Source organism: Melanotaenia boesemani, chromosome 9 (genome assembly GCF_017639745.1).
Source record: "Melanotaenia boesemani isolate fMelBoe1 chromosome 9, fMelBoe1.pri, whole genome shotgun sequence".
Lineage (NCBI taxonomy): Eukaryota > Metazoa > Chordata > Actinopteri > Atheriniformes > Melanotaeniidae > Melanotaenia > Melanotaenia boesemani.
This window is the reverse complement of record NC_055690.1, coordinates 15,029,554-15,048,266: the sequence shown is the minus strand read 5'-3', so window position 1 is coordinate 15,048,266 and position 18,713 is coordinate 15,029,554. Positions and strand designations below refer to the sequence as shown.

Genomic DNA, 18,713 nt, shown 5'->3' with positions numbered 1-18,713 from the left:
ATATATATATATATATATATACATATATATATATACACACACACACACACACACACATATATATATGTATATATATATATGTGTGTGTGTGTATATATATACATATATATACATAAACATATACACACATATATATATATATATATGTATATATATATATATATATATATATATATATATATATGTATATTTCCTTCATAATTATAAAATAGCCATAGATGTTTTGGCTTCACCAAAACACAAAAAGACATCCAGTGTTGAAAAATTTCAAATTTATTTATAAGAATACAAAATATCACTTTTTATTTACATGATTGTTGTGGTTTAAAACCACTGATTGGCAGACGTGTCTAATGAGACTCATCAAATTTAGCAGCAAATATTTTCGCTATTCTCTCCGTCTCTTTCCTCATGGAGGACGGTGACATGTTGGGACGCTGTGGAGGACCTCTGCGAGAGGGGACGTTGTGTTGACCTGAAGAACTCTGGCCCTGCAAAGATCACACTGCAGCTTTAACAACAACATGAAAATGAATGATCTACAGACTATATGGAGTACTTTCAACAAAGGACTAAGAACAAACGTGACTTCATGAAGTTGTGTGGTTCAGGTATGCAGTAACTCCAGAGTCCCACCTCAAACATAACAAGCCTTTCTTTGGTTATCGTTCATGTAAACATGTTGGTTTCTACAAAATACAGGACATACAATCTTTTGATCAGCAACAGAGAGAGAACAGGTTTCAACCGGTTCTGTAACACGTCATAGGTGTAATCTGATGATTTCCCAGCATGCTGTTCTTGCTGTTGTGCTGTTTTTTGAGCTGTTATGATCTGCATTGTTTCCACTGCTGTAAATGTTTTCATACTGTTGTGAAGTGAGAAGTGATAATATGAGCTTTATCCTCCCTCTTTTCAAACATTTTAGAGTTTAATCATCCTAAAAGTTTCAGAAATCTTCTTTATTCATTTTCATACTTCTGTTGGTGTTGCTGACTATGCAAAAACATGTGGCACTGTGTTTATTTTTAAAGGTGTTATAACATTATCATTACTAGACTTACTTCCTAATATGTCACACTAAATGATAGTCTCCTCGTGATTCCCTCTTATAACCTTTTCAGTGTATTTTATTATCAGCTATTTTTTAAAGAATTTGTAAACTGATGCCCAGGAAATACAGTTAAAGCTCTAACTGCCTATTTAATTAGGCCACCATCTTTGTCCCAGGATGCATGTAGATGAGGGAAATGGAGTCATTGACCAAAGTATGTATGGCACTGCTATGCTTTGTAGCAATATGATTGCGTTCAGCTTGTTAGCATTGGGGATCTTCCTGCTGGCCTTCTGCCTCTTACACTCAAATCAGTGATAAACAGTTTAGCTGACAATCAGCACTATGTTGAGTGTACAGCTTTATAGATGTATACACTACCGTTCAAAAGTTTGGGGCCTCTTTGCCATGGGATTCAATAGGAAAGTGACCCCAAACTTTTGAAAGGTAGTGTATGAATGTTTTATTGTTTTTGCAAATAATAATTTACATTATCCCCTGTGATTACTCCTGTTTTTTTTTTAAGTACCAATATATTATGTACTGGTCAAAACCTGAGACAGGAAAAGTGGAGCCTGTGTAAGAGTTAACAGTACCAAGGCCAGTTTGAGTCTAGCTGAACTTACAGATGAAGGAGCAATTAGAACGCTAACTGGACTGTCTGGGTTTGTTAGTCTGGCTTTGAGAATTGTGATTGTGGTTATGGTGTTTATATATTTATATTTAAAAAAATAGTTTTGGTCTGACTAACTCATGTTTTTCCCCCCAAAAAATCGCATAAACATGACACGATCAGCTCACTGCAGACTGCGCACCCGGAGGCACTTTACGTGGTTGCGGGAGACTTCAACCACGTGAAACTGACGGACACTCTGCCCAGGTTTTACCAGCACGTCACCATTCCCACACGAGGGGACAACACTCTGGACTGTGTGTACACAAACATACGTGGTGCATACAGAGCTCTTCCTCGCCCCCATCTTGGCCTCTCTGACCACATCTCCATCCTGCTGGCGCCAGCTTACCGCCCCCTGCTGAGACGGATCAGGCCAACAAAGAAGACTGTCACTGTGTGGCCCAGTGATGCAGCCTCTGTTCTCCAGGACTGCTTCCAGTGCACAGACTGGCAGGTCTTCAGAGAGGCAGCTATGTGTGAGGGAGAGGTGGACCTGGAGGACTACACCTCCTCCGTCCTCGGCTTCATCTCCAAGTGTACTGATGATGTCACCACCACCAGGACAGTTACCTGCTATCCAAACCAGAAACCCTGGTTGAATGCTGAGGTGAGAGCTCTGCTGAAAACCAGGGATGCTGCGTTCAGGGCAGGTGAGGCATCAGCACTAAGAACGGCGAGAAAAGATCTGACGGTGGGTGTCAAGAGGGCCAAAGCCGCATACGCTCAGAAGATTCAGGGTCACCTCACCTCCAACGACCCCCGGAGCATGTGGATGGGCATAAAGTGCATCACAGACTACAACACCAAGGATGCACAATGTCCAAAGGACCCCTCCCTGCCAGACGAACTAAACAGGTTTTACGCTCGCTTTGAGGACCCTGACTCCCCCCCTCCCTGCAATAGACTAACACCACCACCTGGTGACACGCCCCTCTGTGTGTCCACTGCTGATGTGAAGAAGACTCTTAAAGGAATCAACCCCCGCAAAGCTGCTGGCCCAGACAACATCCCAGGGCGTGTACTGAAAGACTGCGCACACCAGCTGGCTGAGGTGCTGACGGACATCTTCAACACCTCACTGTCGCTGGCATCCATTCCCACCTGTCTAAAGACTGCAACCATTGTCCCCGTCCCAAAGTGTCCCACAGTGACAGGCCTGAATGACTACCGACCCATAGCCCTGACCCCGGTAGTCATGAAGTGCTTCGAGAGGCTGGTTATGGCCCACATCAAAGACTCCATCAACGTCACCGTGGACCCACATCAGTACGCATACAGAAAGAACCGCTCCACTGATGACGCCATCTCATCAGTGGTCCACACAACCCTCACCCACCTGGAGAGCAGAAACTCATACGCCCGCCTGCTCTTCCTGGACTTCTCCTCTGCCTTCAACACCATCATCCCACAGACACTGGTCCAGAAGCTCTCCACCCTTGGTCTGAGTAACACACTGGGGAACTGGGTCCTGGACTTTCTGACCAACAGACCTCAGACTGTCAGGATCCATAACTCCACCTCCTCCTCCATCACCCTCAGCACTGGCTCTCCTCAGGGCTGTGTGCTGAGCCCCCTCCTGTTCACTCTGCTGACATATGACTGCTCGGCGAGACATCCCAGCTGTCATATAGTGAAGTTTGCAGATGATACAGCGGTTGTGGGACGCATCAACAACAACGATGAGTCGGAATACAGAGAGGAGGTGGAACACCTGGTGCAGTGGTGCAGAGAAAACAACCTCTGCATCAATGTGAAGAAGACCAAGGAGATGGTGGTGGACTTCAGGAAGGATAAGCGCCCTACTCCTCCCCTGCACATCGGAGGAGTAGCTGTGGAGGTGGTCTCCAGCTACAGGTACCTGGGTGTGCACATAACCGAGGACCTCACCTGGAACACCAACACTTCCCAGCTGGTCAGGAAAGCACACCAGCGCCTCTACTTCCTTAGGAAGCTGCGGCGAGCCGGACTAGGGAGCGCTGTCCTGAGGAGCTTCTACCGCTGCGCGGTGGAGAGCGTCCTCTGCACCTGCATCACTGTGTGGCACGGCAACTGCACCGCCGCTGAGAGGAGGGCTCTGCAGAGGGTGGTAAAGGCTGCACAGAGGACTATGGGGAGCAGCCTTCCCACCACCTCAGACCTCTACACAGCACGATGCAGGGGGAGGGCCCTCCGCATCATGAAGGACTCCACCCATCCAGCACATGGACTTTTCCAACCCCTCCCCTCAGGCAGGCGGCTGAGATGCATAAGGAGCAAGACCACCAGGTTCAGGAACAGCTTCTTCCCTGAAGCTGTCAGACTGCTGAACTCTTGCCATGCCCTGTAGACCCCACCCTACTTCCCCACCTCTGAACACCAGCCCAAACCCTGCTGCCCTGCCCCCACCCCCCCCCATCCCCACCCCAACTGAATCCACCCCCCCCACCCCACCCCACCCCCCCTCCGACAAACAGACCTGCACTGCAAACACTTTACTCCCCCCAGGGGAGTTCCTGTCCACATGTTTACATGTTTACCTGCTGTCCATATAAGTGCAATATCATTAATATTAATATCAGAAATGTTATACTTTGGACTATCACTACCTCATGCACATACATACTTGCACATATTTATCTAGGCTGCACATGCAAACTGGGCTCTTTAGTGTTTACTGTTATTTTTATTTAAAAAATTTTGCTGTTTATATTCTATTGTATTTAGCTTATATTCTATTTATATTTAGCCTATATTTCTATTTTTCTTCATGTCTTATTTTATTTCACTTATTGCCCTCCTTCTTATGGCTCAAACCGGGACCTCAGTTCTAATTTCGTACCATAAACATGTAAATGTGAGCTGGTATGACAATAAAGTTCCTTGAATCCTTGAATCCTTGAATCCTTGAATGAGTGAAAATGAAAAGTAGAGCTGATAACAAATACGTACCGAGTTGCTGGATGTATGAGAGAAAGAGGGAGCTAAACGAATGGCTCTCAATGATGCCTCCAGTTGGTGAGGGGGCAGGAAGAAATTGGGGACATCCACAGGGGTGGAGCTTTGCACAGGAAGTTAAAAGAAACATAAAAAATGGCCACCAGAAACATAAAAATCAGCTAAACGAAATACGACAGCCAGAGAAAAAATTAATCAGCAAGGACAGATCAAGGATACAGTTGAAGCTGTGCATCCTCATTATCCAGAGTACCTGAGCCATTGTGGGTGTCAGTGGTGGGCTGCGTGGTTGGTGATGAAGCTGGGTCACTTGACCTTTTGTTGAAGCTGTCTGGTTTGTTTATTTGCATCTCATCTGGAGCTCTTATCGTCCTTTCACCATCTCCTTCTGAGTCTGAGGCATCTACTTCTGTCCCACTAGAGCTGTGATGGTGATCACTTTCTTGACATTTCCCACAGGAGCTGCAGGTTTCCAGGTTCACTGACTGCCTTTTCTCATCCTCATCCTCACTCAGATCTTCCATGCTCTCCAGAGAAACCAGGTCCGGGACTGACAGGATGCTGGTCCAAGGACTGGTTTTGTCTGTTAATGAGGTCACCTCATTTAGAGGCCTTGGCTTTACAATAACTTCCTCGTAATCCTCATCTTTCTCTTCATCATCAACAGCTTCTCTGTCCTCCCTGACATTTGTCTCGTCTTCGTGCTCCTCTTCAATCACGATAACTTTGCTGCTTTGACTGTACTTTTCTTCCTCAGGTTCTGAGTCTGTGTGGTCCTCAGACCTCTCTGTGGAGAGGGATGGCAGAGGAGATACAACATCCAGGGAATCGTCAATCACTCTGTGTGGACTGGAGATGCTCTGAGAGATGATCTGAGGGCTGCTGTGTTCTACAGGTGAGGTTTCTGAGCTGTTCTCTGCGTTAGAAGAAATTGTTTCCAGGTGGTGTCCTTGTAGACCTGAGTTAAAAATGCAATTAATTAAAACAGTGATAAAAAATTTATTGTTTGACAGTTTATTGATCTGTGAAGTAACATTTTAACACAGTTTAGCAGCATTTGTTGATTGAGCCCTGGTAATATCTGCTCTTGTGATCACTAACAAGAACTAAATAAACCATCCTTTAGGAGAGAAGCTCACCGCTGATGATGTTGTTGACTTCTCCAACTAACTGGTTGGTTTTAAGAAGCAGCTGACTCGTGTCAGTTTCTGAGTTCCTCTGTTCCTCCTGTTGGACGAGACATTCCTGCTCAGCCAGAGATGGGAACGTAGGAGTAGAAAGCTTCCGACTGAAGTACCTCTGAATGTTGTCAAGCTCGCTGAGCTTTTTCCTGTAAAAACAAAGTCAGTCTTGAAGCTCTTATTAAATTTTGGTTTAAAAAATATTAATACATTTAAAAAATGGCTATTTTGAATACCTCAGTGCTGAAAACAAGACTGATGAACTGGAGGGACTGATTTCATTTACTGAGGGAGATGCATGTCCCTGTAAACTCTGATGGTAAAGCCGTACTTTGTCCATGTGCTCAAAATGGCGATCACTCTCACTAGGCCTGTGACAATAGTTTTATTAACAGATAAACACAGTGATAACTGAATATTCAAACATGAATTAAATTGTGTGAATAACAACCTTTCAGAGAACAGCGTGTCTGTGTGGATAGGTGATGAGATCTGCTGCTCCGGGTATCTGCTGATGTGGGAGGGAAAGCTGCTGTACATGGCAGTGGTTTGATAGTTGAGAGGAACAGTCTGGAACAAAACCTGGTAATCAAATACATTTTGATTTGCTTCACATTGTTTTTTAAAAGGCATCAGGTGTAAAACACCGAGTATAAAACTGCAGCACTCTTACTGATGAGTTTTTGGCAGCTTCTTCAGTTGCATTTCTTCTCAGCCCACGTAGGTCTTGGACTCCCCTCAGAGGAGTGATGGACACTTTAATCTGGCCGTGACACTGACCACTGAAGTCTGTGATGTTGTACCAACCACACACTGACGGGAAACCACAGAGTAAAGGAGACAGGTCCACGGAGGCAAATCCAATTACTCTCTCCAATTCTGTGGACACAAAACAACACATGGGAGAAAATAGATCAAAAACATCAAAGTAGTAAAAAACTTTGAAGTAAAACAGCATCCTGTACCTCCTTTGTGCCAGACTTTGAACACAAGAGATTGTTGTGGATCAACCAGCAGCTCCTTTGAAAGCCTGGAAGCGCAGAACAAATATGTATGATTGTTTTCAGAAAGTTACAGTAGCTCAAGTTGAGGTGTGTGATGTAACTGGACCTGCATTCGTGCTGGTGGTCCCACACAGGGCAGTCAGTGTTGGATACAACAGCCGTGGTAACTGGTTCAGCAGAGTCAGCAGTGACGTAGGAAACACAACAGCATGGCATCCCTTCACTGCGCTCTGCTAGAGGACAGCCTGTAAGAAAAAACACCAATAATAATTTTTTAATATTATGTTGGTAAAAAAGAAAAACAAAAAAAAACAGATCAAGTCACATGCAAACCTTTCAGATTGAGGTGCATGGCCTGGTCCACTGCCACAGTCACAGGAAAAGAGTCATCTAAGCTCATCTCGGCATGCTGCACAGATGCGATGTCTGGAGTCACTCTGGAGGATTTTTTCTTTTGTCTGCTTGGTGAGAATGATTTTCTGGGTGTACTGGGGGAGGAAACTTGATCTGCTGCTTCTACCTCTTCTATGAAGTCCTCCTCCTGACTGTCAGAGTCCACTGGGATGTCATGTCCAGTGGACATCCCTGTGGGAACAGAACCTTCTGTCAGGGTGATGTGCACCCTGAGAGCTGCACCTTGTAGATCTGCTGCTGAGCGCATGAATAGCGGGTACACTCCTGTGAAATCATGAAGTTATTACACATTGCTGCACAGACTGGCATGATTTTAGTAAAGCTATAATTACTTATTAAAATGATAGTGTCACTAATAATCACTTACCACTAAGAGTCAGCTTCTGCTTGGACATCTTTGCAAGAGTAGACAGATCGACAAATGCTGAGCCCACCAGTCGGTCTGAGTCACTCGGCCTTGTGGTTTTGTTCTTGGTGAAAGTGACCCACATCTGAACCTCCAACTTCTCCTCTCGCAGATACCACATTAAAGGCTGAGTGATCCTCAGCTCCACAGTTCTACTTCCTTCAAAACTCACTGTGGCCTGGCCATCCTCACCACCCTCCTCAACACAGGGGTGTTTCAGTTGAGAGCAGAAGGCATCCTGGTCATAGAACTTGTATCTGAAGTAGCAGTAGGTAGAGCGCTGGAGCTCAGAGAAACCAGGAAGAAGCAAACAGTGGACAGGTATCCAAGCTTTAGGCATTGAGAAAGTTAGAGAGAGTTTTCTTATGCCTTCATCCCAGGATTCTTCACCATCCTGTAGTGTCACAGTGTTGTAAGGCATGTCCCAGCCCAAACCCTGAGCCGCTTTAATGATCCTTTCCCTATCTGAGTGGTGAGCAAAGCTGATGGAAATCTCAAGGCCACCGACCAAGATGTGCTGGTACTGAGAAGGACTTCTTTCAAGAGTTAAATGCAAGCCAAACCAGCCAGAAATACCTGTATGTGTAGGAAAAAGAAAACCAATGACTTAATGTTATAAAAAGAAAAAAAAAGATTAATCCCAAAGTTGGTTTAAAACAACATACCTGTTCTTTTATGGATGAGATCAGCCAGTGGTATTTTAACTGTGCCCAACATCACCTCTTTAGGTTTAGAAATATTTGCTGTCACAATGTACAGGAAAAAAAGACTATCAAAAACAAATGTCACAAATAAAAAGTTTGACAAAATTCAAAGATTGAAAACACACCAAGGACATGCCTGAGCTACCCATAGTGTTTCTGTCAAACTCATTCATGTTGACTGAATATACCGAACACTAGAAAACTGTTTATAAGCCAACACTGAAACACACACAAGTGTTTCTACTTGGTTGGCTTTTCTGCTGCTATTCTTAACTTTATACAAATTTATCTTCTCTATGTGTAAGGTGGGAAGGGGCAGCTGGATTATTCACTTGAGATTTTCTTTAAAAAAAGTCTTTAGATCAGCTTGAAAAGCTGCTAAAGGAAGCAACAAAATGTTTAAGTGGCAACAGTGTGTTTAGTGTATTTGTATATAAGGGGAGGAAAGGCCGATGTAATGTGTGTCTGTGTGCAGCTCTACAGTAAAAGAAGATACAAATATACCCACAAATAATGAATGAGAAATGCTGTAAATGTAAGAAAAGCAACACTGCCCACTCTATAAACAACAAACTAGAGTTCCAATCAAAGTATCAGTCATCAAGCCCAACTGTTATTGTAATGTAATGTGGTGCATTAAGCCCTCTCAAACCTTTGTGATCGTCTCTGTTCCAGACATTAAAGACAGCAGATGCCTGTTCCAGCTGCTCGGCCAGGCTGCAGGTTTCTCCACTACTCATGTGAAGGAGCAGATCACAGGATACTTCCATGTGGTGGTCAAATTCAGGGCAGAAGGTTCTGGCTGCTGTGCGGGTACATCTCCTCTCACTCTCAGGCAAGAAGGAGAGCTGGACTGTGACAAAAGGGTTCACCCCCACTCCGACAAAGTAGCTGAACCTGTCGTCTTGTTCCGACATGACCCTGAACGAGAGATAGCAATGCAACAAATAAAAAATGACCTTACATTAAAAATTTACATATAGTCTAAGGATGAAAAGAACTAACTTATGACATTAACTTATTTCAGTAGTTTTTGTTACATAAGTCCAAAGGTCAGGTAATGCTGTACCTCGCTGCTGCCTTCAGCCCAGATGCTCTGTGCACTTGAACCACGAGGGTCACAATCCGGGAAGCAGCTCCTCTCCCAGACTGTCCTTCAGGTCTCACCGGCCTGTGTTTGTACTTAATGCAAACATCTAGCAATCCTGAACAACAAATCACATCAGTCACAACGTTCAGGTAATAAAACGTGTCCATTATTATTGCTTTTACATGAGTGTATGTGTTTACCAGAAGGCTGAGCGTGAAATCCTGTGGGATCGTCTGTCCTGGGAATCAGGGGCAAGGAGAACATCTGAGCATCGTTGGGATGTTGTCTCTGCATAGTGACCATGGCACAAAGTTTGGACAGAGGGAGCATTCCGCGGGCCACAAGCTGATCTCTGACATTGGGATAATAATATCTACAGAGAAACATTATATTAATCATTCAAAAGAAACCATCATGCTGCAGCTACATATAAAAGGATCATTGTAAAATGAAATTACAAATAAAACTAGTTTTGCATCCTCAGAAAACTAGCATCTTCCCATCATATCCTTGGACCTTATGAAGCTCCTTGTACAGCTGAAGCTAAATAATAACACTAAGGTCAGAGTAATACCACTAAGCCAAATAAGGGGTATCTTGAGTTTATAACTAGCATTTTAACTTAGAAATATGTCACATTTAAAATAAACTTTACTAGGGTGGCCTTGAAAATATCAACTACAAACCTGCACCATACTTCAAACTGGACACCTCCTCCACTGGTCAGGCCTTGACTGGACAGAGAGCTGAGCAGCAGTCTCTGGACAGGAACTCCTTCAGGAGCCAGAAGGACATGAGTCTCTGTGTGACTGAACACCGGGTCAGGAACACAAAGGGTGGTGGTGCTGCGAAATGGCTTCAGGTTCACACCTGTTAACATAATATTAAAGTTACCAGGTGGTTTAGGGAGAACACAAACCTCCTGGATTGCTGGTTTATTTGAGCTTGTATTGCCTTACTGCTTTCAATGAGGCTTTGGTCCACCTTTGCAGCAATGTCCCCCTCCTGACAAGGGAAACTGTACTGGACGTAGCAGTCAGCCTCACCCCACACTGTGGACTGCAGAGGAGTCAGTCCACTGACTTTCTCCACTCTCACCATGAACACATGCTCTCTCATCATTTCCACTTGAGATGTTTTCACCTGACAGACAAAGGCAGAGGTGAAAGGACATAAAATAGGACACTGAGTACTCAAAGACTGTAGATTTATTGCAGTCTCAATTACAGCGCAGCTGTGGCTCAGACATGAGACTACATGTCAAAGTATCTTGGGCAGGATACTAAAGCCCACGTTGCCTCTTATGTGCTCATCGGTATGTGAATGTGTGTGATAGGGAAAAACACCTAAATAACTCATCAGAAGTGCTGTGTGCATGAATGGGTGAATATGGTTTGCAGTGTAAAAGAGCTTTGAGTGGTCAAAATGACTAGAAAAGTGATGTGTACAGTCCATTTAGCATTCATTTTTAACAACACAAAAATGTGGTATCTTACCAGGCATGTGTACACGTTTTAAATCCACCATTGTTGTCTCTTCAAATCATTATGATTTCACCATGTAACATGTGTGTTACATAGTGAAATGTGACATTTTGTGTGACATTATGTGACATTTTCTACAACAAACAATCTGTGACAAACAAAATGATGCAGACATTTAACACTGACCTTTGTTTGAGAATGAGGCAGATGATCAAGCAAATGAACTGGTCTCACAAAATGAGACAAAGAGCCATACTCTTCATCCCTAGTGCGCTGGAGGGACACTATTTGTTCTGATCGGCCCATAGCCAAAACAGCCCTGAGGTTTCCCTTACAGCTACCTGAGAAGACATCAATGACGGGCATGTAGCAGTCCACCCCTAAAACAGGGTACTGTGCCTGCAGGAGGAGCTGTGTGATTTTAGGATCCCTGTAGAGAACAGACACATATCGATTCATATTTACATGTTGTGCATTTGAGGTGATTCTTCGGAATGAGAAGAACTAAATGTATGTGGGACTTGGTAAGTGCACTACAGCGCCCCCTAGAGGACAAAGTAATTAAAAGCATATTAAACCTGGATTGCTTCTTGCCTGCTCCAATCAAATGCAACTGTTTCTGCAGTTTTTAGAGCTTTTATTGTAATAAGATGTATAATTTTTAATCGAGCATTAAGCATCTTATATCTGAGGAGCTTGCAAACATTCCATTAAATATTATAGAGAAGTGAGAAAAACAAAATATACTGGCATGTGAGAAGTCAGAACCAGTGTATTTTCTGTACCTTTGTATAAAATGATGTTATTTGAGATAAAAGATGCAGATAGTTTTTGCCAAACAAATAATCAACTGATTATATGAATATTTACGATGAATTTGTCAGGAGTCTTCATACTATTTGACAAATACTAATTTATTTGGTATTTGTTTTCTCCAGTAACCTCAAGTTAAAATAGAAAAATGATTTTCATGACTTACCTATATGACATGTAGAACTGATGTAGAGGTAATTTAACAAGACCGAGGAGTCGATCCTGCCCAGAGCTTCCAGTTTTCTGCCACACTTCGATTACCATCACATTGTTTTTCATTCGTTCCAGAAGTTTAGTTGTTAAAGCCACAGGTGTTACCTAAGACAATAAAGAAAAAAAGCAAACAAAAAGTCAATATGCACCCAGATCTAAATTTCTTTTTCTTTTTCAGTTTTAGTTTATTTTAAGCTTTTAACAATATACTTTGCATTAACTTTGGTTTCTTTTTGAGAAACATCTGACCCGAAGAGCAGCAAGGAAAATACACTAATGTATGTGGCAGGTAGATAAAATGTCACATAAAAATAAAACTGGTAACCAGGTTTGACAGTTCAAAGAAAAATTGTGTACAAAACAAGGAAACTTTTAAGTCGAAAGATTTTCGTCTTTATAATGCCTGATCAAAAAAAAAGTCTTGTGACATACCGTTATGCTGAGAAGACAAGCTCAGAAAATCAGTTTGCATTGTAGGAGTTTATCATGATGGCTTCCTAAGTAAAAATATTCAGCTGACAGACCAGCTTTGGAGTACAGGTTTTCCTTTTTTTAACTGGAACAGCTGAACTAACCTGAACAAAGTTGAATGTTGGGTTCGTCTGACCCCAGCTCACTACAGATCTTGCCGTCTCATCACACCAAAACAGTTTGCAGTTCAAGTACACATTTGGAGCCTGCAGGGGACCACAGCTGAAGTTCTTCCCATCTGGCACCATGAGTAAGGCATGCAGCAGGACCTCAGGCTCCTCCTCCACCTGCTGCCATGATTTAAGAGGCGATGTTCTACCAGGATGAGAAAAAGGTTCTTTTGAAGGTTTCTGAGGAGTCCGAACATGTAGCCTGGAGTCCTCTACAGAGTGAGCTGATAACTCCCTGCTGCCGGGGTCAACATGTTGAGGTATTGTGAGGGTTTTCTTCTCTGGACTGGGGGGAGTTTTTGATGGTGATGTGTCCCTCCAAGACAATTTTTTATTATTTTCAAAGAAACCTTTGCTGTGTGATTCAAGTTCTAGTGAAATCTACAAAAAAAAAAGAAGATATTAAAAAGTGACAAAAGTCACATTCACCATGGTCACTTATAATTTTTATTTCCTGGATCATAAAACAAAATACAAAAAAACTGAAATACCTTGAGAGGTCCAATCTCCTGTGTATTGTTGTTCCCCTCCAACTTCTGCACAGGCAAGATGACAGACTGACTCAGCTGGTCATTTTGCAGCAGACAGCACAGCTGATAAACAGCCTTACCAATGGCAAGAGGCTGCAAGAAGACACATCAGTCATTACCACTTCAGTCTTACTGAATTTAGATCTAAATTTATAAGTAGTTAATGGAAAAGGAATAAGTTTTCTTCAACTTTTACCGATTTGATTTTTGCAAAAGTTTTCTCTTGTGCAGCTTATTAAGCACGTGTTAAAATGAATGAAATGTGAGTGACAATAGCGAATGGTTACAGATGCAGTAGTATTCTTCTAATTTGAAAGAACAATACAGAATAAAGTTTTAACTAATCTAATAGCTCCAATCTCTCTGGTCGGGGGGATCCAAATAAACAGATTTAAGTCATTCTTATACCAACAAATTTCACCAATATTTGAATATTTGGAATGAGTGATATTAAATCCAGAGCTACTTACCTTCTTCTGGTCACTTTTCCGTAAATAAATCTTGAAAATCAGATCAGTGTCCCACCACTTTTTAACAGTGGCTCTATTGAAGTGGACAGGAAACACAGAGAGGTGGTGGAACTTCACCACTAAAAACAACAAAAAAACAACAACATGGAACATCACATGTACATCACTCAAAAACCTGCATAAAACACTATCAGAAACAGGGTCTAGGTTTATTCGAACAGGCCTTACCGCCTCCTGAGACTTTACTAGAAACTGCTCTGGTCACCTCTCCATCTCCAGCTTTGCTGCGATTATGCTGATTGGAGGCAGAACTCATCGGAAACATGTACTCAACAAAATATGTGCTGGCAAAAGAGAAAAATTGTCACAAATTGTTACAAATAACAACAAATGTTATTTTTAGATCAAATTAACAGCATTTTGACAGTTTTGCCCACCACTTTTTGCTGGTTAATGGTCGAGGAGGTTTCCTCTTATAAAAGGTTTTTCTGGGTGAAGCAGTTGAGCTGCCTGCAGGCACAGTCAGCGAGCTGATGGTCACTCTGGCCTGTCGAACCGAACTCAGCTGAGCCAGCTGCTCCTCACTAAGGGGAGGATAATTACTACCAGCACCCTCTGCAGATGGCTGCTGACCTGAAACAGAACTGCACACAGCCCAAAATTTCATTAAAATCTATTTTTAAAGACATAAGAAGTAATTTATGGCTGCATTTTGGCCATTTTCTTGTTTTTATTGTTTGCTTAGCAAGTTCTGGGTGCCTTGCGTGTTTTTCATATTTGCTTTTATTAGTATTCATTGGAAGTGTTTTTTTTTTTATATATAGACAGTGTGACTTCAAAATGTATGTAGAGGCTGTTACCTGTTACTAATCTTGTGTCTAGACTGTGTCTCATGGTTTGGCTGATCTTGACTTGGTGGTGTTGCTCCTCGTCGTTCCTCACTCTTGTTGCCTGGTTGTGAATCTATGGTCTAAAATAATAGCTTTTATTAATGATCTGCTGGAAAATTGCTCAGTAGAAAGCAAGTCCAAGTACATTAGTAAGTCATCAACTCACAGGAGTTTTGTAGAACAAATTTTCCAGTAAGCTCTGGTCATACAGTGGGTCAGTGAGCTCACTATCTCCACACACACTGCTGTGGCCAGATAAAGATTCAGGGGAGAAGCCTTGTATGTCCAACAGGGGCAACGAAGATGTGATAGAGCTGAAAAAGAGGAGAAAGTTTTGTGAAAAAGCTCATTTAATTACTCTTGTCAACTTCAGATGTAATTGTGTACACATACCTGCCAAGAAGCAGATCCACAGCTCTCCTGTCCATGTCAGCAGGACAGTCAAAGTCACAATCTGAGACTAAAGCAACATCATCAGAACGCTTCAGAACAGAATCAGCATGAAGGATATCTTGAAGAAAAGCACCAGAAACAGGAGGATATGACCTGCAGGAGGAAATTAAGACTGTTCATTATGTCATTGTAACTAGAATGAATGAATGAATGAATGAATAAAAAAAATAATATATATTATCTTTTTTTTTTAAGAAACACTGACTTGGCAGGTCTTTGAATGTTGTCCCTTGGGAGAGGAAGAGGAGTATCTCTGAGAACTGGAGCAGAGTCCATGTCACATTTCAAAGCTGATACCACCATTGCATTCCTCAGCTTGTTTCCTCGCTCTAAAATGACTGAGGTAATAGAAAATGGATATATCATAAGACAATGTCAAAACTGAGCATTTAGGATCATTTTGTGCCGTGTAGCTGCAACTAACCTGAGATTATATCACTGCTTGTTTTTCCCTGACAAGACTCCTGAGTAGAAGGTTTAATATCAGTTTGAGTGTTGTGGGATTTGTCTCTTGTCCTCTGGCCATTTTGGAAATACAAATGGTCCTTCCCTCTGAAAATGTTGCAGAAGGATATATAATTTGACTATTGTAAACAAGAAGTCACAGTAAGAATATCAGATTATGATTTCTACTAACCTTGGTGTGTTTCCACCACTGCTCCCAGCTGATTCATTTCCACTTCCAGCTGAACAGGGTCTGTGCTGTGTGGGAACAGTCAGTGTGGGGACCTGCAGACCCTCAACACTCACATCTGTAGCGGGACCTGAGCTGACGCTGTCATAGGCTTCTGTCAGAGGCTCCAAATTTAGGGAAACCTGTAGGGGTAAAACAAAAGGTTAACATGAGGACTGTCTTCAGAGAATCATGACGTGGACCACACTGGAGATGGAAGGATTTTTTTTTTTAAATGTCATACAGTAGTGCAGATAAACAATTATAAACATTCTAAACATTTTTAAGGGTTCATTTAGCAATTTGCTGGAGTTTAAACACCCTGTTTGTCAATGCCACAATTTTGGAACCTGAAGGAAAAATAAATCTGCCACATAATACATCTGCAGCTGGCTTTTGATTTATTTTGTGGTAACCAACAAGTATTTAGCACAGAAAACACAGAAAAGTAGAATCATTAGAAACTTTGCATTTTTGTTTAAAAGTCTAATTGCAGAAACTTAAAGATGAATTCAAATTTCCACTCACCTGCAACTCTCCAAGCTTTTCAGATGTTGGAGACACAAGAGTGTAAAATCCACTGATTGGTTGTGAAAGAGACAGACGGGAGATGCCAGCAACTTGAGCCCGAGCTATTGGTAAATGATCTGGTTTTGTCAAAACTTCCAGCACCAAAGAGCCCATATCTATTAAACAAAAATGAGTTGAAGCTTTAAAGACTGCATCAAAGCAAATTCAAATATATTAGCGTCTTCTTAGTGACCTGTTAGATATGAAGTGAACTGCTTTGGGCCACAGCGGATGGCGAAACGAGCTGTGGTCTTGATACTTTTTTGCGAGAGTTGTGATCCATCTCTTGGAAAGAAGTGAGTCCCGTTGGATGACTCTCCCCACCAGCGCAATCTGACAAATATTGGGGAAGGAGGCTTGTGGACTGTCCACAACACTCGGCTTATTGTCACACACAGGAAGCATCTCAGCTGGCCCTCAACCAGAGGAGGGAGGCTGGTAGAGGGGGGCACATCACTGGGGGCTGAAAGAGTTATTTTGGATACAACAAAGAAAAGATCATGTAAAAACACTGAAATTCTAGCATCAGAGGTATGTTTATGATGGAATGGCCTTCAACAATCAGCTGGCTGGCAAAAATTACCATTACATGATTTTTGCTAAAAGTTACCCAATGCAATTTACTGTGCTCAGTATGATTTCATCTTTAATAAACCATCTAAGTCCTCTTAGCTTGTTTTTGTTCACATCAACGTTGATGATGAAGAAACACATAGTAATTAAATTAGATTCGTCCAACTCATATGTAAACACAGTAACATAGTATGTTAACTACACAACTTAGTGAAACATGATAAATAACAAATACTTAGCTAAACCGAAATAAAATATATTTGACTGCACTTTTGACGTTAGCATCCATGGTAACTTTTTTAACTGTGGCTCAAATATGGGTACTGTATAAATTTCACATTTAAAACAAATAAATGCATATTGTGGTATATCATCATTCGCAACAAATGCAACACACAGCGAGAGAAAGGATGAAATAAGCTAATAATATGGGACTGGGCTACCATGAAACTGACAGCTGCTATTAGCAGTTACTTATAATTAGCATAACATTAGCAGCTACCAAAGCTAAGTTTACCTTTTCTTTTGTTGCTTCCAACTTTAACAGGCTTCTGTTTTCTGCTCTTCATTCCTCAGTTCATTCAATGCAGACTGTGAATGACAGACGGGCCAAAGCACTGTCTAAACCATCAACAGGCATGTTTATTATCACTTTAGCGAACTATTAATCCTTTTAACAGAGCTAAATGAACTGGGCGTACACACACGCACTGTCACTAAGAAGCGGCAGCGCGGAAAACTGTCTCCGAGCAACAAAGTACGACCAGGAACTTCTGTCCCGCTTCCGTTGCCGCGACATTGTGTCGAGGCATTATGGGAAATTGAGTTCAACATGGGCGGTGGTTCAAGATCAAGTTATATCTGGATAAATGGCACTCGTCAGCTCTATCACGATGATTTGAAAAATTAGTCGTCGATTATCATGATTACTTAAATTTGTACCTAAAAAAGGTTAATCTTAAAGTGCATTTATTAAAAGTAAAGCACGAATCTGACAGAAATTTGCTAAATGAGAATGAGTATATAAAGACTAAAATGCATTTTATATACCCTGCTAAAACTAATATAGTTTGATCGTATGCATTAAAGTAAGTCCAAAATGATTCAGTATCACATCCGTGATATAGATAATCTGTTGTTGTACAGCACAATAAACTACAGCCTCAAAACTAACGTAAAAGAAGCAATATAACGATTATAGACACAAGATTTATTGGAGTACTCTTTAATAAATGTAATTAATAAAAGTGCACGTGACAATAATAAAATAGCTTAATTTTTTATATATAAAATTCTTAATTTATTAGAATGCTATGAGTTTTAGTCTGATAATAGTCAGAAACCACAAAATATATTTTGAGAGGCTGTGAATGATTTATGAGCGTAGAAAAAACTCTTCCCTGTGGAAATGCATTTCTCTTTTTTGGAACTTTTCATGTTGTTTCGTAAGGAAATGGACATTTTTTTAGCCAATCTGGGCCTCAAACAGAAATTCAAATGAAACATGAAACAATGAAAAGATTTATCACATTTCATATGTGTGTAAAATACAACAACTAGACCTACAAAAAGATATTTATTCAACTGTATTTAATGATTTCATAACATCCAACACTCTAAAATAGGTAAAAGTAGCTACTGAATAAATGGAGTGGGTCAGAAAGTATGGCTTTTTACTCAATAAATGTAAATCAAAGTTTAACTTAAATTAATGGATTTAGTTTATTTCCATCACAGTCTTGACAAAAATGTCATGAAAATTAATTTACAGCAAAATAAGTTCAACAATAAACATTTTTTATTCTAAAAAGAAAAATAAAATAATAAAGTTATCAAAAAGCTAGTTAATTTAGCTGAAACAAGATCCGAGAAGCATAATGTGGATTCATGTCAAAAGAACAGAGAATGTCTAAGGCAGTGGGCAATTTCAATAAATTTCC

General features: G+C 41.3%; 1 protein-coding gene across 3 annotated transcripts; it reads right to left on the bottom strand.

Annotated features, from left to right (window-relative positions):
* Positions 1 to 257: 257 nt before the first annotated feature.
* Positions 258 to 17,492, bottom strand: c2cd3 (C2 domain containing 3 centriole elongation regulator). Of its 3 annotated transcripts, none has more exons than XM_041994821.1 (33): positions 17,291 to 17,492; positions 16,394 to 16,663; positions 16,159 to 16,316; positions 15,595 to 15,773; positions 15,382 to 15,509; positions 15,163 to 15,295; positions 14,898 to 15,050; positions 14,671 to 14,818; positions 14,475 to 14,584; positions 14,052 to 14,258; positions 13,843 to 13,958; positions 13,615 to 13,733; positions 13,106 to 13,237; positions 12,549 to 12,995; positions 11,927 to 12,078; positions 11,134 to 11,377; positions 10,423 to 10,606; positions 10,150 to 10,333; positions 9,664 to 9,836; positions 9,443 to 9,578; positions 9,026 to 9,294; positions 8,335 to 8,412; positions 7,631 to 8,245; positions 7,183 to 7,527; positions 6,956 to 7,094; positions 6,811 to 6,875; positions 6,519 to 6,724; positions 6,297 to 6,427; positions 6,082 to 6,216; positions 5,804 to 5,994; positions 4,884 to 5,622; positions 4,659 to 4,767; positions 258 to 491 (listed from the first exon to the last, which is right to left on the bottom strand). In XM_041994821.1, the coding sequence occupies exons 1-33, from the start codon at positions 17,340 to 17,342 to the stop codon at positions 351 to 353; spliced, it is 6,588 nt and encodes a 2,195-aa protein (XP_041850755.1). In that variant the 5' UTR covers positions 17,343 to 17,492; the 3' UTR covers positions 258 to 350. The 3 variants fall into 3 exon arrangements, with proteins under 3 accessions (XP_041850755.1, XP_041850758.1, XP_041850756.1); XM_041994824.1 differs by having other exon boundaries at positions 7,183 to 7,434; XM_041994822.1 differs by having other exon boundaries at positions 14,052 to 14,198.
* Between the last annotated feature and the right edge of the window lie 1,221 nt (positions 17,493 to 18,713).